This window comes from Drosophila santomea, chromosome 2L, assembly GCF_016746245.2.
Source record: "Drosophila santomea strain STO CAGO 1482 chromosome 2L, Prin_Dsan_1.1, whole genome shotgun sequence".
NCBI classification, from domain to species: Eukaryota; Metazoa; Arthropoda; class Insecta; order Diptera; family Drosophilidae; genus Drosophila; species Drosophila santomea.
Genome location: NC_053016.2, coordinates 4,004,898 through 4,028,440, shown reverse-complemented (window position 1 = coordinate 4,028,440; position 23,543 = coordinate 4,004,898). Strand labels below are relative to the sequence as shown.

At 38.6% G+C, this 23,543-nt stretch overlaps 6 protein-coding genes across 9 annotated transcripts in view; 1 reads left to right on the top strand and 5 right to left on the bottom strand.

The window, feature by feature from the left end:
- Positions 1 to 667: 667 nt before the first annotated feature.
- LOC120443844 lies at positions 668 to 1,079 on the bottom strand. Its single transcript, XM_039623204.2, has one exon. The coding sequence runs from the start codon at positions 1,029 to 1,031 to the stop codon at positions 729 to 731; it is 303 nt and encodes a 100-aa protein (XP_039479138.1). The 5' UTR covers positions 1,032 to 1,079; the 3' UTR covers positions 668 to 728.
- An 800-nt stretch (positions 1,080 to 1,879) lies between these two features.
- On the bottom strand, positions 1,880 to 2,192 carry LOC120443846. Its single transcript, XM_039623206.1, has one exon. It carries the CDS (start codon positions 2,138 to 2,140, stop codon positions 1,919 to 1,921), a length of 222 nt encoding a protein of 73 aa, XP_039479140.1. The 5' UTR covers positions 2,141 to 2,192; the 3' UTR covers positions 1,880 to 1,918.
- A 1,179-nt stretch (positions 2,193 to 3,371) lies between these two features.
- On the bottom strand, positions 3,372 to 3,982 carry LOC120443842 (extensin-1). The gene has a single exon (XM_039623202.2). It carries the CDS (start codon positions 3,891 to 3,893, stop codon positions 3,570 to 3,572), a length of 324 nt encoding a protein of 107 aa, XP_039479136.1. The 5' UTR covers positions 3,894 to 3,982; the 3' UTR covers positions 3,372 to 3,569.
- Positions 3,983 to 4,301: 319 nt separating this feature from the next.
- Positions 4,302 to 5,196, bottom strand: LOC120443843 (spliceosome-associated protein 49). The gene has a single exon (XM_039623203.2). The coding sequence runs from the start codon at positions 4,988 to 4,990 to the stop codon at positions 4,667 to 4,669; it is 324 nt and encodes a 107-aa protein (XP_039479137.1). The 5' UTR covers positions 4,991 to 5,196; the 3' UTR covers positions 4,302 to 4,666.
- Positions 5,197 to 5,521: 325 nt separating this feature from the next.
- Positions 5,522 to 5,984, bottom strand: LOC120443845 (leucine-rich repeat extensin-like protein 3). Its single transcript, XM_039623205.1, has one exon. It carries the CDS (start codon positions 5,882 to 5,884, stop codon positions 5,636 to 5,638), a length of 249 nt encoding a protein of 82 aa, XP_039479139.1. The 5' UTR covers positions 5,885 to 5,984; the 3' UTR covers positions 5,522 to 5,635.
- A 13,127-nt stretch (positions 5,985 to 19,111) lies between these two features.
- LOC120443838 (hemicentin-2) overlaps positions 19,112 to 23,543 on the top strand; it is a 103,359-nt gene continuing 98,927 nt past the window's right edge. For all 4 annotated transcript variants that reach the window (XM_039623195.1, XM_039623197.1, XM_039623196.1 and 1 more), the window contains exons 1-2: positions 19,112 to 19,275; positions 21,119 to 21,519. In XM_039623195.1, coding sequence (XP_039479129.1) covers positions 21,492 to 21,519 — 28 coding nt within the window. In that variant the 5' untranslated portion in view covers positions 19,112 to 19,275; positions 21,119 to 21,491. The remainder of the gene's footprint in view (positions 19,276 to 21,118; positions 21,520 to 23,543) is intronic.

Genomic DNA, 23,543 nt, shown 5'->3' with positions numbered 1-23,543 from the left:
CTGAGAAAATATAAAAAGACAGAGGCGTCTGGGAAGAAAGGGATGGAAAGGTAGCCGGAGCAAGTTTAATATGAATTATTATGTGCAGGAAAGTTGTATGATGCTGCTAAACCTGGTTAGAGACCTTTGTTAAGGTGCCAACAAAGCATACACACCAAACCAAATGAGTTTGTCCTAATACCCCTTTAAATGAAAAGCGTATTATTAGTAAAATAGTGAAGGAATGCAAAGACTAAAATATATTTTACAATATATATATAGTCTGGAAATATACTCGAACTTATCAGCCATGGAAGTAAACAACAATCTAAAAATTGATTCAACATTTAACGAATTGTGAATTATAATCCATTTGTATCTCAAAGCTATTTGAACTAGGGTATACAAACGGCACGAATGCATGAGCACACCTGGCCAACATTTAAGTTAGGTCTTAACATGCCCCGTGTATCTGTTAGATACAATTTGTTTTAATTGCACAAGTTGGCAGCGCTGGCTTCAAGCAGCAACGGGCCAATTAATTTCTATTTAACTTGGTCTCAGCTGAGATTTTCGCCCAGTGACACTGCAAAGCGATTTTTCGTATTTCCGAGTATTACTAAATATAACAGCTCTAACAAATGGAATCCTTCATTTGCTTAGAACCACCAAATGAAAATTTGCAATGTTCTTAGTCGATTTTTATTTGGTTTTTCAATAAGTCTTATACAAGATCCATTAGTTGTCGTTTAGTTAGCTGCCACAGCCTGATCGTACTTGGGTGGCAGGGTGGACACAGTCTGAGGCTGCTGCTGCTGCTGCACCTGCCAGTGGGTTGCACACTGGGCAGGCATCACTGTGGTGGCTGTGGTCTGCGCTGGACACGCCACCTGGCCTGCTGGCACGGAGACCACAATGTTGTTTCTGGACATCATGCGACGGCATCTGCGGCAAGGACGACCCCAAGCCCAAGGATTTGCGTAATAGAGGAGGCCGCGACGATGGTAGCATTCGCACTGAACGTTGATATTAACATTATTAACGTTACTCATTTTTCCACGTTATTCCGTCTAGTTTCGTCTTCTTACAATGACTTTAGAGCGCTAACTGTTCACATTCTTACTGGTCTCCACTATATATATTTTATTTGGTTTGTGGTTCGACATTCAGTGTGATAAGGAAATCCTCTTGGCCTTTTTTATCAGCAGCACATTGATCGATCCACGTTTTTGGCACCCCTTAGTGATTCAATTCTTCCAGGGCTGGTTGATTGCATTCTACGGTTCACTGGGTTCGCTGATTCACGGGTGAGCCCCTAACTGGGTGTTGCCTTTGGATTGGGATAAGATGGTGAGTCACCTTGGGGCCACTGGGAACTTGACAAGTATTATGGTAGATCACAATCATATGCTAATTCGCGTAAGCTATTGAGATTGATGCACTTGATTCCACAAGTAAGCTGATTAGATATCAAGGAAAATATATAAATGTAACTGGCTTAAATAAAAGATAGTTTAGTAACTGCTGCTTTATATATTAGTTAGTTTATCAACTTCTGCGCAAATACTTTTTATCATTATAAATATAATAGAATACAACTAGTTCAACTGGTGTTACATATGTACATACGTCAAAAGCAAAAGCTATACTATATATAATTCCATTTTCCTTTAATTGGCAATTTACAAAATTGGTCCAAAAATATATATATGAAAACTTGGCGTATTTTCTATATTTTGGCACAGAATTCTATAGGCATTTCCTTATCGGCAGTATATCCAAAAGATAAAATCTTAGGGATGATGGAAACGTACTTATATGTAATTAAAAAAGTCATTCGACAAATTTATTGCTATAAGAGAGTAGCATTTCTATTCTTCAAATGTAAATCAAAGTAATATACTGTTTCAGAAGTTCTATTTTATTTTTATTTTTCCAGTTAGCGGGTGGACACGGCAACTGGTACAAAAGTAGTTGTGGTGGTGATGTTATTGGTGGCAACTGGTACTCCCACCTGAGTGGGGACTACCACAACATTTCGGGACATCATCCTGCGGCACTGGCGACAAGGACGACCCCAAGCCAGTGGATTTGCGTAGTACAGGACTGTTCGGCGATGGTTGCATGCGGCGCATTGCAGGTTGATATTGATGTCAGACATGATTCCGTCTTGTCTTGGCTGAGCTCCTCTTCGATAAGTTTTCTCTGCTCGACTGGGCTGCAATTTGGCTTTTACCATAAGTTATACCCTTTATATACGCCCAATTCGATTGCGATAAGAAGAATTTGTGACTTCGTTATCACTACATTGATGGATTAATTACGAGTTTAATTCTTATGCTGCTGTCGTGATTCATTTAGACCAGAAGTGCTAGTGCAGTAATTATGACTCATCGTAGCTCTTATTGCAAATTGAATTTTTTTTGGGTATTGCAATTTTCGAAGTTAATAGTCAATGTTTCTCTTTAAGTAAGTTTAAAAAAAATCGAAAATTATAAAAAAAAAAACGTTTAATGAGTGAAATTAATTAATATATATAATCATAATAAATAGTAATAAACTAAGTTAACGGTTAACCTAAAAAACCATAAATTTACTAACTTATAACAGATTTGTAGATTCCAAAAAAATTAAAAAAAAAATAGGTTTAATTTATATAATAGATTCATTATTTATTTGAATTCATTCCCTCCATTAGTTGGAGGAAACCTAATTTTTGTAAGGGAATCCCTATCCATGCAGTAAATAATATATTAATATACTAATATATTAATCTTATTTTTTATTAATTTATTGTAGTTCCCCAAACTTTTTTTTTTTTTAATTTCAATTGAGAAACCTTTTGAGGTGGCAAGCTGGATCGTTAGCATTGTCCAGTTTTCAATTTATTAAAGTTTAAAATATGTTTATGTACTGACAACCCAAGTTGTACAATAATTGATAAGCTTGCTCCAACCAAAGGACATCAATCATTTCCCACCAGTCAGATAGCAACCAAAGCAAAATAATATACGAATAATAAAAAACAACGAAGCCATTTACCCATACAGAAAATATAGAGAGAGAAAAAGAAAGCATGACCATGACCATTGTTTATGGCGTTGGCGTGCAGTTCAATTTTCATATTTGTACCATTAACATTGCAAATAAATGCAGGCATATACATATATTCACAATATGAAAATGTGTCACAGCAAGAACCGACATTGAAAACCAATCAAGTATATTTCAATTAAGGTAAAGTGCATTTAAGTTATTTAAGCAAATATTTCGAGCGGATTTACAATTACATTGGGAACAAGATTGAGCCAAATTAAAACGTCAACTTTAATAAAGAAATATTTTCGTAAATGTTTCGGTAGACTGAATTCAAGGAAAACGAAATTCAAACATAAAAGAGTGAACGGTTTTTTATTTTTTATTTTTATTATACTCGTACAAGGGGCTTATTTTTTGTAAAAAGTTAGTTTATAGTTTCTATTTGCAGGCGTTTTTAAGCTAGATTCCAGTGTATGCTCATGAAGTACAGGAAGTTGAATAAATATTCTTAAAGTTGTTCACTCTTTTCGAGCGTCATAATGCGACCACGCCTACCACCTGGGCGGTGGGGGCTGCTGGACAATGATGACCTCTTCCCTGGGCGGGGGACGCCTACCGCCGATGTTGAACTCGATGAAGGGAGCTCTTGGTGGTACCACATCCACCTCGATGATGGGTCGTGGTGGTGGTGGAGGCTGGTAGACGGCAGCTGGTGTGATGACCTCCACCCTGGGCGGCGGTGGTGGATAGCGGCCGCCCACTCCGATCTCAATCACTGGGCGCGGAATCCTTGGCGGGACAATGTCCACCTCCACAATTGGCCTACCATGATGATGGTGATGGTGATGGCGACGTTCCTCCTCGTAGTACGGCATGTTCTTCAGAAACTATCCAAGTTTTGTATCCTCAGTGGTGAAGTGAATGCCTTTGACTGCTTTGTCCAACTGAACTTGCTTCTTCGCCTGCTTAACTATTTAAGTCAATTTTTATCGCTAATGGGGGAATTTTTTCTAATTTTGTTATGTAGCTTAGTTAGCTATCTTGTCAGGTGGAATCAATGGGTTTTTTCGATAAAAATATACATGATAAACGCAATTTGATAAAAAACAAAACTGCGAATTGAATTTCATTAGGAGGTTCAAGGGTTCCATGAATCACAATTTTCTGTTTAAGAGGAAGGACATAATTGTAATGTTCTAATCGATGATTCATACCAATATCTGCAGGCTGATAGCTGCATTTAAGATCTTAATAAACTAAAAGACTTGTGTATTTTTGTTGTAGAGCAAACGATTTTATTTATTTGATTTCAATAATTCGTATTAGTGTTAGGCAGCACAATTGGTTATTTTGTTAGATTTTACTTAACCGTTTGATAGAAACAATTAAAGTTAAATTCCTTCTTTGATTTCTGCACATTTCTTTGGTTTGAAATTTATATCCTCATTGGTACGTATTGTCTAGGAATCCACTATCAACACTATTGCGCCACTCTGCGTTGTGATTTCAACTTAAGATTAAGACAACAAGATATTTGTTTTGATTTTCCTGTTATCTATCGCTCCCTTACACTCTATCGATAGTAAATTTGCTTTGTTAGTGCTCGTGGAACATTGAGGTGATGGCTTAGTTTCCAGTCCGACGTCGTTCACCACTGCGGATATGGTGGATTGTTGTAGGGCTGCGGCTGCTGATACTGGTACTGGTACTGGTACTCCTGGTATGCCTGCTGCTGCTGTGGATAGTATCCATTGGTGGCCACCGTGACGCCGCCGTAGGGCTGTGGCATCACCACCTGGGCACCGGGCACATAGGTGGCCGCCGGGGTCATGTAGACAATCTCGGTGGGCCGAGGCGGAGGCGGCGGCGGATAGTAGCCGCCACCCCAACCGGGAACCACATCAATCTCGATATTTGGACGACCATGGTGATGGCGAGCAGGATAGCCACATGGATCTTCATAGTACCGCATAGTTGATTAACTAGCCACAACAATCAACCAGTCAACGGGGCCAACTTCACCACCCAGCAACGCGTTGAGTACTGGAAAGCCCGAGGCGAAACACGTCTCGCTCGAAACAAACTGGAACTGCAAAGCTCCATCAATCAGGGTTTGTGGGTATTATTCCAGTGTTAAGAGCCAAAAGATAAGGTGGCTTAGTCATCCGACATAGTTCTGATAACAGCGACCGGACAGTTGTGCATTTACAGGTGATCGGGTTTCGCGATTCCCTCGCATTTTGTTTACTATATTAACTGATTCTGGCTTATCTATGGGTAACGCGTTATTATTTCTTAGATAAGAGAAAATGGGACGTAGAAGCGGAAAATGCAACTAAATAAATGGTGAGCATAAATCTTAGTTCTGCTAGACAAAATAAAACAACGAGTGGTTTTCTTAATTAACCAGGTGTTCTGATAAAGAAAACAATCCGTGTTTGAGATTTTGATAAAAAAAACCAAGGAATGTTTGTGTAGGAATCAGTAGAATAACAAAGAAAAATCAATTGGCTAATCTTTGTTTATTGCGGTTTACTTTATCGAGGACACATATTTGGTAAGTAAGGCTACGTAGTATAAATTCATTGTAAAGGATCTTGCAGATCGTAGTTCCTTCTCAATACTGTGGATTGTGGTAGTGGCTGTTACCGGGCGGTGGTGGGGGTGGATTTTGGTAGTACGGCGGTGGAGGAGCCTGTTGCACCACCATAACTGGTGGCGGTGGCGGAGCTTGCTGCTGCACCACCACAACCTGGGGTGGTGGGCGGTGATGGCGGCGTGGCCATGGTGGTGCAATCTGAACCTTAATCACGGGTCCACGACGATGAGGCGGTCCTCCGCAATGATCGTGGGGTGGTGGTGGCATCGTAATGGGTAAGTGTGGTAGCCAAATGAATGTCTTCTGTTGAAATGACGTCCAAATGTGACGACTTATCGCTGGTAACTGAACTAACCGAATGCCCAGCTCATGGGACTGACTAACTAAACAAACGCCAAAATAGCTGCCCTCATAAAAAAGCTCAATAGCATTTACTGATAGCAGTACGCGGTACTTTTATTACCGAATGTATTGATTCTAGCGCAAAAATAATCGATAAATATATTGAAAATTGGCAAATGGTAAAGCTCTCCTTCGAATAAGCTCTTCAATTATATTTTAGAAATAGGGTTCAACTGATTTTCTCAGTTTCTTCAATGAGTCATGGATTTTATGGTAGATTAACGTTAGGGGACTTTTTCCTTAACTTTCAATTGGTTGTGAAAGTATTACGTTTCTAGCCAAATAAAGCAAAAGGGTATTTGGAAATACTATCAATAAATTTGTAATGTATTTAGTATACTTAAGATTTATAAAATCAGAAATGATCCACTTGGAATTTACAATATTTTTAAACCAAAGTGCAAATATTTGTGTTTGGTTAAATGCGATTAAGTTCCTTAACTCAACTGAAAACAAACTTTAGCCTGAGAAAATGTCAGGCGTCAAATATTTATCCAATTTTCAGCCCATAAAAATGCCCAATAATTCTTTACACATTTTCCCTGGCCGGCAAATATTTTGCAAACATTTGCACGTCTATTATGCAAAGTTTGCAGACACGATTTTGCCTCGAGGGGCGACGTGGGCAAATATTAAATGCATGGACGGAAAAACATGCTAAAATTCTGCCGGTCAATCAAGAAAAGTCTCTCGAGACTCTCTGAATCTTAATCACTTGATCAAACAAATTCCGATTTTTCGATTTGACAACCAGAAGAGCGGCGCCTTTTTGGCTGTTCTTAATTGAGTGGTTCGTGCTGCATTTCGCATTTCATTCGCTCTTTGAATTGTCACTTCGATCAAAGAGCTGGAGGGTTAACCATGGGGTTAGGAATTACGGGTTACGGGTTAAGGGTTAAGGGTGCTTGGCCTAAAAAGTTAAGCATGCACAAAGTGGCAGACGAGTTTCGGGCAAAGTTCTCAACTGCCGCAAAAGACGGAAATGAGTGCCGCATAACGCGCAACATATTGACTGAGCTTTTGGTGGGCGGACGGTGCTGGTGGGGCGTGGCAGGCCGCATGACAGCCACTCTCTTCAGTTATTATAGCCTTTAAAATGATATTTAAACTAGCTGTAATGAAATCACTGATAGAATTGATTGTAAATAGAAACGATTGTTTAAAAGTAGACAATTCACTTGAGTGATAAAATATGATTTGTCATTTTTCAAAACCTATAAGGCACAGAAAATTTCTTCAGGGAAAGTGCTCGAATAGAGCATTAAGTGCGTCGCCTTTTAAGCTTTTGCTTTTTTCCACATGTATTTTTTAACTCCTTGTGCATATTTTAGTAAATGAATTGCGTCCTGGCAAGATAAAATGTCTCCGTCCCCGGACGAAGAATCAAAATCAGAAGATTGCTGCTTGGAATTGGAAGTTGAATCTGAATCTGAAGCTGAAACTGAGGCAGCGCCATCGAATCGATAGCTGTCAAAAAATAAGCCGGCAAGCAACATGCAAGACAGCCGCATAAGGGGGCGTGGCCAAAGGGGTGCGGAAAAAGGAAGGGGTTGGGAATGGTAGTGGTGGCTCTGGTGGTGCTGGTGGTTTTTCGCGGTGGCGGCGGCGTCGCACAATTTAAATATTTATGGCGCTCCGCTTGGTGCACAAGAAACGGAACCAGGCACACGGCATAGCCAAAAAACCGTAACCGTAAGCCTAACCAAGAAACCAGGAAAAGCAGCTATCCGAAAGCAGCTATTTCGCAAGCCGTATACTAAAAGAAAATTATGAAACTATCTTCAAACTTCACCTTCGCACGAAAATCTGTATGCATACTGCATAAAAGGGTATGACTAAAAACTAAATTATAATGCATATTATCCGAACATTTTTAAAGTTTATCATTGGTTTTATTCCGAATGTGGCCATGTATGAAAAGCTAGAAAAATGCAATTTGGCTTGAAATAATGCGTATTCTTCTTATACACAATTTTGTTCAGTGTATACCACCTTTACGAGGCTTCTTTAGCAGCGGCGTCAGAAAACGCATTTCCTGCTCATGTCATGACATGCAAGTGCGGCTGGGAAATCGCGTAACGCAGCAAGAGTTGGCAAGAAAATCGGGAAAGTTGGAAAATCGGGTGGTGCAGAAATGGGTTACCGTTACCCAAAAGGAATCATTGCCTTTGTCGACATGTCATGGCAATACTTGTATCTGAAAAGTGTTTTTGGGGTTGCCCTGCGATGTTCACCAAACATTTTCAAGAATATTTTATTGAGCTACAGTTTTCAGACAGTCGCTGGAACTTGATGATTGATAGAGTTGTAAAACTGAAGACGGGAAGACAAAATGCTGGCAAAAGGTGAGGAGGGATTTGGCAGTTTTACTAAACTCTTGAAGTCTTGCAGCATTACTCCAAAAATGCTGCCGAATCTTTATTGTAATTAAGCAATTATATAAATATTTTTTATAAATTTGTTCAATATTTTTTTATTTTTAAAGTCCACAAATTTTGTAATTTAACGTGGAATCTTATGCAGAATAGTTTTAGAAGCACTGACGACTTCAACTTTTAATTGAAACCAGTTTACAGTTTTACAGCCCTAGAAGTGCACCAGCCACCTCCACCGCCACTCCTCCTTACGCCCACAAGGCCATTAAGGAACTTGTTAATTAGCATTTTCCATTTCCATTTGCATGAAAATTTTGTTTCTGTTCGCCAGGCGCAAAAATTAACCGAAAGAAACAAAAATGAGTCGAAAGATGAAGGGAGTGCAAAGTTGTCCCTTTAATGCCTGCGGTTTGCACTCCCTTAGCTCGAGGAAAACCCAGTTTTTTTGTATGTATAAATGTAGTTATGTATATAGTATGTATGTACTACATACGTATACTCAATGCAATTTCCGGTTCTCACTTTCATGTGCCTTCTTATAATTGCGTTTCACGTAGTGTCGCAATCAAAACAAAAGCTTACAAAATTCATAAGCGATTTTTCACTTCCCAATATAATGGCAGATCTAAATATTGGGTAAACATTTCCGAGGGAGACGACAAGAAATCGGAAGGATAAAATGTTTTTTTTTTGTGACCCTGTTGCGTAACAGTAAGTGACCAATTCCTGGCCACGCCCCCACTTGGTGAACTACGCGCCCCCGCATTTTTGGCCAGGCAACCAAGTGGAAAAAGCATCGTCTGTCCACTCGAGTGTGCAATTAGGTGAAAATAAGTGGTTCAACAAACGCCTCCGAGTATGCAATCATTTAAATTTCACTTCATTTGTCCTTTTCATGATTTGGCCCTCTCTCTTTGATGGACTACTTTACACTGGAAATAAAAATTCTGAAAGATATATTTTTATACAAATAGAAATATACCTCATGTTGTTGCTTATTTAATTCTTGTTCTTGTTTGTTTTCCAAATTCAGAGTAATCTCATGCTAAAAGGCAGTTGCTGAATTGTTTTGTTATTTTTATTATGATTATTGTTGTTAAATTCTGTAAAATAATTTGTATACAAACACTATTACAAACTTAGTTGTTTTTTGCTAAGATTAGATAAGATAGATAAGATAATATAAGTGACGGTGCCATGCCCACAATTATTGGTACCATTAAAGATATGGACTAGTGTAAACCAAAACAATAAACATAAACTAAGTAAGTGGTCAAATTTCCAATTCTGTGTCGTCGCCAGAGAAGTCGCTGTAACCGTAAGAATCTTCATAAGGTTCTGAAGGAAGAATAGGGGTTGGGTGCCAAAGAATATGCCCCACATTGATTTGGGGAATTTTTTTATTACCCTTATGACTTTCAGCTTGAAGTGTAGTAGTCTTCTTTAACTGATCCTGAATATTGTTTTCGGTTCTTTTAGGACTTTCCTGACTTTCAGCTTGAAGTGTAGTGATCTTATTTAACTGATCCTGAATATTGTTTTCGATTCTTTTAAGCCTTTCATTACTTTCAGCTTGAAGTGTAGTAGTCATGTTAAGCTGATCCTGAATATTGTTTTCGATCCTTTTAAGCCTGTCATGATTTTCAGCTTGAAGTATAGTAGTCTTTTTTAACTGATCCTGAATATTGCGATTGTGAACGAAGAGTGGCCGTTGAGCGGCCAAACAAAATGCCCCACATTGATTGGGGGCATCTTTCAGGACGTAGCCGGAATCGTTTTCATCCTGAGAACTAACCATTTCACACGCGTGGAATGCGATGATAATGTAGAAATAATATATTCCCAACTTGAACATTTTTAGAGGGTTGAACTGCGGACGGCGAAAGTTGCCTACACACTGATTTTTTATTCAATTTTTAACTTACCAAGAGCACAAACATTTACCATGCAAAAAAATAGAAATTAGGTAGAAAAGTTTATATCAATATATAAACAGTACAAATGTATACAACTTGTATTTGTTTATAATGAGAAATCGGCAGACAACTGAAATATAAACAATACACATTTAAATATGTTGTTAGGCTAAAATACAATCAATTTCATGAAAGAAGATTTTTAAACATTCCAGCTCAGCACCTTTTTTTAAGTGCACTTATTTTCTAAGCCTATTGCTCCCCTTGCGAAATTACGGCTACCATAGGAAATTATTTTGATTTATATGCAGGCAAGCACCTGCTCATTCAAGTTCCGTGTTTTCCTTTTTTGCCGTTATATTTTCCCACCCTGGGATTTGTCTAAACTAAACGCTTTGATTTGCGAAACTCCCCGCCAAGCAAAACTGCCATTCGTTTCCCGGATGTCAACAAAAACGGAATTTGAAATGCAAATTTAATTTGAGACAAGACGCGCGACTGAAGGCCTCCTCAAGACCAGTGGTTCCTCGCTTTAATTGCCCCCAATGAAAAGGACGAAGGTCCTGCTGGGATAAGTGGGTGGCAAGTTGGTGCTGGGGGGTGGTGGGAAAATAGAGGAAAATTCTGAGGAGCTGACAGCTAAGCGCCTGCTTTGCCTGTTAATTTTGCGCCAAATCAGCAACAACTTTGATTTCGATTTTATGCCATGTGCATAAAATTTTTGCGCTGACTCAAAAAGTTCGCACAAGTAGCATGTGTGTGTGTATGTGGGTGGGTGGGTGTTGCGGAAAAGTCTAGGAAAATTTTCGGGGAAATGGCAGTGAGGAAAATCAAAACCCTAGTCGAGCCGCGTGGAGTGTTTGGCCTGATTGAAATGTTGGCAACTATTGCGCCAAGTACTCACAAGTTTATTGGCAAATTGATGAAGTGTGTTCGCCTTTGCATGCGCATGAGTTTTCCACAGCCTGCAAAACAATTTTCCATTTTCATTGCATGCCGCTTGCAATTTGGCGGCGCTGATATGCAAATTAAGTTGTTGCACTAAACGACGTGCCGGGAAACAGGGAAACCATGGGCGGTGAAAAACGGGGGTTTGGTCTCCCCCTGCTTTGGCTCATTTGTATTACAATTCGTCACTGAAATGTTCATGTGTGTGTGTGTTTGTGTGGTTCCCGGAAAGTTTTCCCGGTTATGAGCAGCAGTGCCTTTTCTAAAAGATTTCTTTTAGTTAACGAGGTGGGAGCTTATAGTTATACGAAATGAAACGCTTATGTTACAACTTAATTAACACTTCAAAAATAAGGATTATAATAATAAAAAAGAAGCAAAGCAAATTCGAAGTTATTAAAACATTGATAATTAATTTAAAACAAAGGCTTTGAGTAGATTTCAATTCAATAAAATAATAATCTGCAAATAAACAGTCAACAAATTGACTTTAACTTGAAACAAACAGTCCTGAAAACTAGATGCACTCTATGAGTTACACCACTATCCTCGGCTCAAGATCCCTCAATCAAACACCCATTTACATTTCCCAACCACACTCGCAATCTCCACTCAAATCGCAATCGAAACACCTTGAGCAACCTCCTTGAATTCAGATGATTTGTTGCCAGCACAAGGGTGTTTCGATATATGTACATATATATATGTTATAACGCTATTCGTGGCAAGATTTATGTGCAAGTTGAGGAAGGGAACTGGTTTCACATGCACTGCATTTCTGCATAAATTCGAAATAATCTCGAAACCCAACACTAAATAAGCAAAAAGCGAACGGCACGAAAAGCTCACTTAATTAGCTCAATAATTTGACGATAAATTTGGCGGAAATCAAAAACATTGATCAGAAACGACAAATAAAAACCAACTTGAATTAAATAGAGCCAAGGAACAATTCAAGCGTGGAAACACACGCGGTATTTCAAAACGACTAGTAAGTACCCACTTCTTAAAATATTGCAATATTTTTCAGGTAATCTCTACTTTTGGATATTTCCAATTTTCCTATTTTTGTTATTAACCTGCACGTTTTTCTTAACTAGTTAATATTAGTAACTTTATAATGCAACTAATATGCTTTAATAGTTTTGTATCTACAAAGCGCCCCATAAATCCGCATATAATAAAGTTTCATAGGACGCAGATAATCGCAACATTTAGATGAGGAAATGCGATTGCATCGCTGGCGCAATTGAAAAAGCGGCAGAAAGTGGGGTTGCTCTTGTCAAGACCATCATGGCGTATGCGTAATATTGTTTCGTCGAACAACAGAAACGCCAAACGCACAAATCACGAATGCCGAATCACAATTCGCCATCTATAAATCGAAAATCACAATTTAGCAATTGCCAAAATCGAAATGCATAACGAGCTATCAAGGGACGAACACCAGAGGCGGGCTAAGTAGTGGAGTATGGAAAAGGAGGAAAAGGGGGGATTGACCTTGTCAAATGTCAAATTATATGCTGAACGACGCTTAGCGGCAACGGAAAATCACATTATGAGCTCTTGGTTATGGCCCCCAGCACGAGAACATTGCAGTTAAAATCACCGTACCCGAAATTTTGATGTTTCATTTATCAGCGAGTGAGACAGATATGTACATACACACATTCGCCGAATGGAAAGAGAGAAAGAGATGGGGCGAGGCGAACAGAAAGAGAGGACCGGACAATTGGCCTGGCTGATTGGGTCGTTGGGTCACTGCGTATGGCTGCAATTTTAATTAAAATTTATTGATTTACAGTTGAATAAATGCACATTGCATCTGTAGCCGGGTCCACAAATGGTGATGTCTCTCACCGAATGGCAATGACTTAAAGCTCGTTTTTAAGGAGAATGTCACTAGGAATACTCATTCGAACTTGTTATATTACAGCCGTCGTGTCTGCCTTTTTTTAAGTAACATTTTAAATAAAAATGAATCAGTTGTAAAATATATTATATAAGGTAATTATATTTGTAAAAATCCTATCTTTGCCTTGCATATTTCATGTTGGTTAAGAATTTGGTCCTATCCTTGCTTCTGGTTTTAATAATACATGTTCCACTTTTAATTAAAGTTTTAGTTGTTCACCGATTTTTTTTTTTGCGAAAGTTTCGCCCAAAAACAAACAGCAGCACACGACAAAAAGCAGTTGGCTGAGGATTTGGCTGCAGATTTGGTGTCTCGCAGTTTGTTGCATTTTTTTGCACACAGGTAAAAACATCTGTGAATAATAAACATATACATATTCGTTTAACAACTAAATAGATGGTGATGATTACAGATTTCATTCTCCGTAAAACATTTCAAAATGTGCTGGATGTTTTTCCAAGCTGTACAGTAAACAGTATCATTTTTTTCTGTGCATTTCTACGTGTCGTGTGCCACGTCATTAACAGGTGAAAGGTGAAAGTTTTCGCCATGGCACACATCATTTCGAAGCCGAGAGAGTTTTTAGGCAAAACAACCTGAAGAGCAAACTCAGTGAACACAATTACAATTGCGGTTCATTTGACAGTTTCCATTTAGTTTTGCCAGTTGCCAGTTGCCAGTTTGCCAGCCTGCAGATGGCAGGAAAGTCCGGAAAGGCCGGAGGAAAATCCGAGCAGGAGGAAGCATCAGCAGACGGAGGGCTGTTGCATAATTAACGGCAACAAAGTGTTAAGGAGTGCATCAAGCAAATGTTAACTGCCCAACAGGGGGGCAAAAGGGGCACTGGCGGCAGCACAAGGGTTAAGGAGACAGAGCGAAACTTGCGGCTGTAAATCAGCCCAAGAGAACAAAAGGCATGTTCGTTAAGGCATTTTCCTTTTTTCATGCTGCATTTTCACAATGAAAATGGGGAAATGCGAAATGGTGGGCCCTAGCAGAGGCTAGAAAAGCAAAATGAGCTGAATTTGCTTTAGAAATTTAGTAAAGTCAGAATTAATTATTAAGAATTTTATTAAACACTCTAGATTTGATTAATTTGATTATTTTTTCTTTTATTAAACTTTTGAGATTTGATTACCTATTTCTTTTATTAAACACTTTTGATCGAAGTATTTATTTTTAATTTTGTATTGTGGTTCTACTCCATATAATTTTGTCAATATTGTATAGTTTTCCCTCTTCCATTAATATTTTTTTGTTTAACGAACTGCCGCTTAATTTAACACAGTTCGCTTGGGGAGAAATTTCGTGTCATAATTACGAATAAAATATTTAAAACACGGCCTCAGCGGACGACTATACATCTAGACTACTATACTACGCAACTTCAAGAACTGGAGCTTTTATGACTGCTCCGCGAAAACACATATCCTTGGGTAATGTGATAGTTATGAGTGCTCCCAAGGGGGAAAAAGAGGTTTCCATTTGCTCAAGCCGTCAATTGAGGAAATGCCTGAAACGAAAACTCAGGAAACGAGGCCTCTGAAATTTCGTTCGCATGAATATTTAGTTGCGTAATGTGGCCACGCCCTCGAAACAGTTTAATTTGTGCGGCAGCAAAACAAAAACAAAGGCGAATGCTAATTTTATTGACATCCAAAACTCAAGAAGGCGGCGCGGAAATTAAAGTCTCGTGGCGAGAAGGACGTGTAGGCGTGACCCCGCCCACCCAGTCATTAACACATTTGCGGAGAAAGAAATTCCATCCCAACTTCCGCCCCTGTTCGCCGCCTGCTAATTAACACGTTTTGAATTGTGAATTTTGAAATGTGTTAAATAATGGAAACAGGGGTGCAAGAATAACAAAACAATATGCAAAAAGGATTTGGTGTCAGGAATAACAAATCGAGGTGATATCCGACTCAAACAGCGAAAGGGAAATACTCTTTATAAAAAAGAAACTATACAATACAATGCCAGTTATTATTAAGTTATTAAAATAATGCATTGCCACTGATTATCAAACACAAGTAAAAAAAAACCCATCTAACTTAGTTTTGTTCAAAATAGCTGCTAAGCATAAGCATATAAGTATGAATAATTCATACCTAAATAAAAAGTTATCTCAGTGCTCTCCACTTTCTTTAAGCCCCATGAGTTGATGAGTCAATTTATTTCGTTGATTCCTTGACATATTCCTCCACGCCCCGAAACTTCAACACCAGGCCAATTGTCGGAAGTTGTCTGAGATGGGCGCAACCTTGAAGGTGTCAAAATAACATATTCGCCCCTTTTCGCCGATTTCATTACCCAATTTCCACTGCCTTTCACCGTCTGAGCTGCTGTGGTGGGCGTGGCACTTGTTAGGCACCAAATGAAATTAAAACGCGCATAAATTATATGGCTAACACAAAACGTTGACGACGACGTCAATGATGAGGCCTCCCTGAATATATTAACGCATTTGCCGCGTTTCGTTTGGATTTCGCTTCGTACTCCAATCGTATTTCTGCCTTTTCTGAGGAGCTGCCTTAAAAGTTTGGTTAATTCGGCTTACAGAGAACGAATTTGGATCACCTTGGCAGCAAGTGGCCATTGTTACTTCAAAAAAGTATATATATAAAGTTTATTTTCAAACAATTTAGTTTAAAGACTTCTATATATGAATTTATAATAAGGAATTTATTCTAGTATTTAAGTGCTATTCGCAATCGTTACTCTTTTTTGCTGACTAGCACAGCGTTTCCGTTTTTCCGACTGCATAATTGCTCAATAGTGCGTTGGAAAAAGGAAAAGGCGTCGCTTTTGTTTAAGCAATTAAGTGCGAATTGGTAGCTGGGGTGAAAGTGGGCGCGTCTGCACTGATTTATATACCACAGCCCCTTTTGAGCCCCATTTCCCAGTGTAGTGCTCATGTCATTTCACATTTGATTAACTGTAGTTGCTGTTGCAGCTGCAACCAAAAGTATTTCGCTACAATTTTAATTCCATCTGCACCTCTCATCAGTTTCCCCATCGCTTAATTTCACCCCTGCCGCCACGCCCACTACCCATTTTCCGGCTGGAAAATGCGCCCACGTTTCTTACGTGCATCACATGCCAAGCAGCTGCTGTCATGTAAATTAATTAAAAATGTTTAAACCGCCGCCGGTTTGGCAGCTGCTTTTCCTGTAACATTTTCAGGAGTAAAGTAGAAAAAAGAAACACAACTAAAGATAAAGGTTAATTTTTGCTCAGACGTTGGAAACATGCCCTGAAAAATGCATTAAACAATATTTTTTAAATTTGACTAGCATTTCTCGTGTTAGGTTGAATACAACTTAGATTATAAGAAGTCCTGAAAAGATATAATACAACTAATTAGATGTTGCTATAGAAAACCAATCATAAAAACCCATATACGGATTAATTATATATCCTTATGTCAAATAACTCACGTTCATATTTTTATAAGAAATTTAATATTAGAACTCGAAAACAAGAGTTTCTTTTAAAAACATTCTTAAAGAAATGGAAATCACATAAAAGCTGAGTTCGTCAAATTTGTAAACTTATTACAAAAGCTAAAATACTAGCTTGTTTAGTAATACAAGTAAGTTTGAGGTCATAAAAATGTAGTAAAAAAATATATACTACTAAAAAGTTTTTGTCTACCTTTCACTATCGTGAAGACGGATTTCTAAAGTGCTCACAAATTTGTAAGTATTTTTATACAATATTTTATGGTCCTCTATCAAAGTTCAAAGTGTGTCGCATTGCTGGCTTTTTATTTAAATCGAAAAAAGTTTACACTCCGAATGGGGGTGTGTAGCATAGTGAAAGTATTGAAGTATTGAGTGGATGGTAGGGGTTGAGTCTGAAGTTGTAGACAAGTTGCGAGTGGTTCACGTAGCTCCCCTCTTGGGGAGGTCGAAATGTTTGGCATTCTCATGCAAATAAAAGAGTGTCTACGAGTTGCTGTAAGATACAGTGAAAAGTACAAATGGTGAATGGTTTTTGTTTTTAGTGTTTGTCAAGATATTTTTATATGTCTAGGACTTATATTCCATCACTTCCATTAATTAACTTATTTAAAAATACCGCTAAGGTATATTTTAGGCTTCAACAAATATTTTTAAAATTATTTACAACTGATTAAGTTGTACAAAAAGTTGGCTATTTCTTTTATTTATTTTCTGTGTTTAATACATATTTAGTGTTTAATGTACTTTCACTGTTGCTACCTCAACCCTTCAATGCTGTCCAATGCTTTTATGACAACTCAATTTCGGAACACACTTTAGTTTGGCATCCTCAGCCATGAATGTCTGTCCCCTGAACTCCACCCTCTACCCCCTCATTTTCCCAACCCCTACTCTAAAGTTGCCAAGGCCCCCAAATGAAATTGTACCATCTAACCTGATCTACAAGCAAAGTTGAGGAGTTTTCGTGGGCAACACACAAAACGCATAAATTTATGTCAAACATTTGTGAGGCGTCTCCACTTCCGACCTCTCACTTACTCCCCCATGCATCTTTCTCTTTCGCTGAAAGAGAAAATTTATTTATTCGGACTTTTTAACAACTTTTGTACATATCTGTGTGTATTTGAGTGCCAAGGTGTTACCTCAACCTTTGTGGCGCTCGCTTATTTTTTTATTTTTTCTGGCCAAACTTGCCACATTTAGTTTGCAAATATTTTTTATGTGCCACGACGTGTTCAAAAAAAAAGGGAATGGGGCAGCAAAACAGTGGCCTAAGGGGGCGAAAATGTTTATCCTGCGAAACGGTGTCCATAAACTACTCAAAAACATAGCTGATGTAAAATGGGAGACACTTTTGTTGATTGCTCAAAATATTCAGAAGGGCCCGCCAAAAATGGTTGGCAAATAAGTTTTCCGGAAATAAGAAGATTTCAGGAACATATATTTCATGTTAAAATATAAAATAAAAACCCAGAGCTTTCGGTTCTTTCGGTCTGCACTAGTCAGGACCAACTGTTGATTGTCGTTATTAATAAAAACGAATGCACTTGTAAGTGCAACAAATCAACATGTTGCCAAAAGAGCCAGTTTCAGCAAGAGAATGTGAGAGAAAAGCATCAGGAAAAGAGAGATGGGAACGAATGGTTAGGAAACAGTTTCTCTCTGGAAAAGTTAGCCAGGATTGGGGCAAAAAACTTGGCTAAAACCGAGTCCGAACGATTATGATCCAAAACAAAATTTCGTGGACCAAGCTTCGTGTGTGTTTATGGTCATAAACAACAAGCTTCGACTGACCTCAAAACATAATTAAACCGAATAGCAATAAAAAGGACACAACAGCAAATTAAATAAATCAAATTTTATATATTTGATTCCGAAATAAATTTAAAAACACATCTGAACCTTTAAAAAGCCATTTATACTAATATGAATTAAATAATGAAACAATCAACAAATTTAAATAGTTATATTTAAAGGTTTTAAAAACTTTGAGCGATCGAATAAGAATTTCAATAGTACCAACATGAGTAGTAGTAGTTTCAAGTGTAGTTTGACATAACACTTAAATAGATTAATTGGCATTATATACCATTTCAATTAATGATAAGACAAACAGTAATATTTAACCATATTCCCGTTTATCTATTGAGCCTAGGACAATTTTCGGTTCGTTATTTTGAGTCCTTTCACTAGAGTTCCTAACCTACCACAAAAGTCCTTAGCCGCTATCTCTTTTTTGCAGCAGAGAACTTTCTCTCCCTTGGCAACATGTTGCCAAGCCTTTCTCTCGGCGCAGCCGCCTCGATAAATATTCAACAACCGAAATTCGCGACTTCGTCTATGGATTTCGTACACTCGTACGCGACAGCCGAAGTTCACTGTACTCGTGTACACGCAGCTCGTCACATCGAACTTCGTTCTTAAGCTGGAACAAAACCGAAATTGCACTTAGTTGGTAAAAAGCATTCTGCGGCCACGGGCGGCAAAGCGGAAAAGTCGGGAAGAACTGGAAAGACCGAGTGGAAATGTCCTAGTGAGAAGGACCCCAAGTTTTAGAAGTAGAAACCGAAGAAACGCGAGTGCGGAAAAGCGTTGCAGTGGAAATTGCGGACAGGCGGAAACCGCGTTTCGCTTACATGTGCGTTTGTAATTATGCAAATTGCCGGGCAACTCTTTCGACAAATGGCACTCAAGTGCAACTGTTGCCCCGCTTTTCCCCGTGACCTTGCCCCCACCTCCTGCCCCCGCTTCCACACCCCTCTGCCATGCATATTCATGCCGCCAAAAAGCCAGAAACTGGGCCAAAAACTAGTGCAACAGAAATAGAAAACGGGGGAAAAAAATGAAATAAAATACGAGAAAACCCCAAAAGGGGCCAGCAAACAGTGACAAACAATTTCTGCTCAATTTAAAGCCGCTGCGAAAGTTGTGCTCCACTTACCTTCGCTCATCTGTCAAATCCGTATAATTTCCTCTTTTTTTTTTTCGTTCGTCCTTTCCGCTTGTGTGTCAGCAACTTGTTGTCCTTGGTCCTTGGTCTTTGGTCCTAGAAAGCAAGTCCGACCCAGACTCCCAGGCTGGGCAAATAAAATGCAAATAAATTATTTTTATTATTCCACTGTGACAGCTGATTTGGGCGCTTTCTTTAGGATTTCTCTTGCTTTTTTGCGCATTGTTATGAATGCTGGTTATTTTGATGTCGTTGAATGTGGTTTAGCTTAAAGTTCCTGGAAATGCATAAGCGAATTATGAGTTTTGTAGAGCACCCACATCGTTAAGTGAGCTGAGTTATGAGTTGCTCAAAGTTTTCTTCTATAAAATGTGGATTTGAATTCACAGGAGTCAAATAAAATCACTCCAATGGCTGAAGTTTTAGTAATAGATGTATATTCCCATTGATATCTGATTTTGTGGCACAGTGCATTTAAATGAATGACAATAGAGATAAGTGTCAGCTAAAGGGCTTTGTGATAATACAAGTATTTATTGCTTCAGAAACATGAATTTGCTTAAGAAAAACTAAAAAGAAAATTATGCAGGCTAAGGTTAAGTTAAATAAACAACGAAATTGGTGAAAGGATTTTTAATATTCCAAAAAATACATTTGGTGATATATTAAAGACATGAGTTAATAAAAAAATGTGAACGCAATACAAAAGTAAAGAGCAAGTGATTACTTTTAAAGTTTGTAATTGAAAATACGTGCTAAATGCATAAAATTGTTTTATTTGAAATACGGATTATCTTTGTAAAGCTCTGGCTTAAAATAAAAATAAGCAGTCCCCATTAATAACTCATAATTACTTTGTGATTAGTGCCGAGTAACGCAGGAGATTCCCATTAACAATAAAACGCTCCGGCTTTGTGTCCCCTCGGCTCCGGTTTAAATAAATAGCCCGGCAATTGCCGAGGCTTGGTCAAAAGGAAACCCATCAACCATTCCGGCGGAACCATCTCACCTGGGCACGGGATGTGGATGTGGATGTGGTGGGTGTGAGTGTGGAATTGTATGGCAGGGGATATTCGGTAGGATGAAACCTAATAAGTTTGGAGCACGCAAGCGATGGGCCATTTTCAAGCTATTTGACTGACATGCTGTCCGCTCATAAGTCGCTTTTTGCCGGGCATTGTAAACATGAATAAGACATTAGCAGCACAGTTTACATGTGCGCTAAAGCCAACTGAGTTGTGGGCACAATTCCATTTGAGGGATCCATCTCCAGTCGGTGCTCCTGGAAATTATTATTATTTGGGAAATATGTTAATTTAATGCCTGGGCATGAGCATGGGCATTGACATGGGCATATGGGCATGGGCATGGCTTCAATTTGACCTTTCGGCCTCGGCCCGTTTGCAATCCCAAATTGAAATGTCTGAGCCTTTAAATATTCATTGCCTACTTCTAGGCGCCTTCCATATGCATTTTACATGAGCACGAGTGTTTGTGTCGCATTTAATTTAATTGAAACATTTAATTACAGTGTCCAGTTGTATCGGCATCTCGAGAGCGTGAATATTTGAAAGAGCATTTCAGCAACGCTACAAAAATCAATTCTCGAGTGAGCCTTTAAAAACAGCAAATTGAAATCGAAATAGAGTAGAAAAAAAAACCCCAACCGCAGAAACAAAAAACCGAAATGTGTCTCGGAATAATCGTCAGCCAAATTGCATTTCCATTGCGACATTAAAATGCAATTTGGGCGGGTCGTCGACTCCAGTTATTGTCAAACAGTTGCCTCTTTAGCGGATTAATATTTCTGTAAATACCACCCAAAAGAGTTGAACGCAAAAAATACGCAGAAGAAAAACAAGCGGAAAAACAGAAAATACATCAGCAACACATCACAGTCAAACATGTCGACCATAAAGCTGCTCATTATCGGTAAGTTTTATCTCACAATTAAACAGAAACAAAAGGGAAAAACCATTAATGGAGGCACGAACTCGAAATCAGACCGAAGCAGCGGCTGCTGTGGTTTATTTTATTTTTCTGTTTCAATTTTATTTCCATGACCTCAGCCGGAGCTTTTAAGTGGTTGAAAAGAAACAAAATCAGGCCAGTCAACGTAGTTACCACTGTTGTTTTATTTAAAAAAAAAAACAAATTTAAAATCTTTTTAATAATAGCACCATTACGAATAATCGAAATACTACCAGATGGACGTAGAAATAAAAAATTACAAAAATATAAATATAAAATGGTATTATAAGACTTCTTCTCCTTTTTATTAATAAATTCTTTTAAGACTGTGACTTCAATTCCTGAGATGCACAAGTCGTGCTGTTTGAAGCTTGAAGCCATCGCCATGTGCACCTCTATTTTCCAAGCCAGTCAATTGCATTTTCCTTGCCTGACTGACTTCCACTTTTGCCCCTCCTGCATTTTCTGTTTCATTTTTTCCACCATGCCACGCCCCCCGTTTTCCACTTGCCACTTGTTATCTGGCCCTTCTGGCGGTTTTCATTTTTATGTGCGCTCTGGGAAATTTCACAATGCCGCAAAAGGCGTTTACGTGAAGGGGCAAAGTGGGCTGAGTGACCATAAACAAAAGACACCACCCACTCATCAACAACATCATGGACATCATCCTTCTTCCAAACCCAATTCCGAAAAAAAAAATTCGGTTAACAATTCATTTCCGCGCTTTGAGCTCCATAAATTGCTTTTATTAGGCAGGCGCAAAGAAAAGTGCGGAGTTCGTATATATGGGTAATAATAATATACTTCAAGTGTTTGCATAACAAATAAAACGAATCAAATTAAGAGGTTATGCTGGAGCGCGGGTGTAGAGGATCTCGTACAGTGAAAAAATTGACAGCGTTTTGGTATAATACATATATATATAAAATTAATAAATGGTAATAACCAATAATCAAACAAGACCTGCACATTTCTATCGATGAATGCGGGCAATGAATAAATTATAAAAGCATATATGATGCTATATGTCGCACAACGAATTTGCATTAATGGTGGGCGTTTATGTACGTAAGTTTTTATAGGGAAGCTGAGTTTCGTATTATTTGTTATAAATGTATAAAGAATTTTTTAATTCCACAAGGCAAGGCTTAGTGAAATAAGCGGACATAAACTTAAAAATTTGCATTGTTGAAATTAATATTCGTATGCAAAGCCAACAGCATTCGCAATAATATATTTATGTTTATTCAGAAACCTGACAAAACGAGGAAAATCATTATTGTTTGCAGTGTAAATCAGCCCTCGAGGCAGTGACAAGTTGTGAAGCGGAGCAGTCAGGGTCAGCTTTTGGTTTGGACCAAGTTGTTGACAGCGCGTCCTGGGCACGCAGGCAATAAAATTCAATATTTCATTAAAACGCACGTTACGCATACGCCGTGTGGCACGAGTCCCGGCCAAACGAAACGGAAAAAGGCAACCGCAGACTGCGTGATGTTGTTGCTTTTATCACACGCAGGTCCGACGTTCAAATCGGATTTCGTGTTATTAGCACTGGACTCAGCGCTCACCGCTCCCCATTTACCATTTCCCACACGCTTTTCCGCGTTTTCCTATACGAATTTCCATGCACAGGGAAAAATAGTCATTTAATAAGACTTCACTTGTCCAGTAACTTTTTTGGGGCATATCAAAAAGCATCTGAATCTTAAGAACCCTTATCAAACTAAACAAATACGTAAACTCTCTATTTTTAATGTGAATTTGTGCCCTCTGAACCAAATGACCAAATTAGAGTTATTTTTTCTCGGTATACCTCCTTTTTTTTGATTTGCGAGACAGAGCAAATGTCGACTGAGAGTTCTCGAATTTCGCCCACGAATTGAGTCGTTTGCCGGTGTGGACTTCTCACTGACATTTCCCGGCTGTTGGCCGGCCATCTCTTTCGCACTGCATGTTGCCATCCTTTTCCATTTCTCCGGGCTTTG

Coding starts and splice junctions, on each gene's coding strand:
- LOC120443842 (XM_039623202.2), bottom strand. CDS start 3,893: ATGCCGTACTACGAGGAGGAACGTCGCCATCACCATCACCATCATCAT.
- LOC120443846 (XM_039623206.1), bottom strand. CDS start 2,140: ATGTCTGACATCAATATCAACCTGCAATGCGCCGCATGCAACCATCGC.
- LOC120443845 (XM_039623205.1), bottom strand. CDS start 5,884: ATGCCACCACCACCCCACGATCATTGCGGAGGACCGCCTCATCGTCGT.
- LOC120443843 (XM_039623203.2), bottom strand. CDS start 4,990: ATGCGGTACTATGAAGATCCATGTGGCTATCCTGCTCGCCATCACCAT.
- LOC120443844 (XM_039623204.2), bottom strand. CDS start 1,031: ATGAGTAACGTTAATAATGTTAATATCAACGTTCAGTGCGAATGCTAC.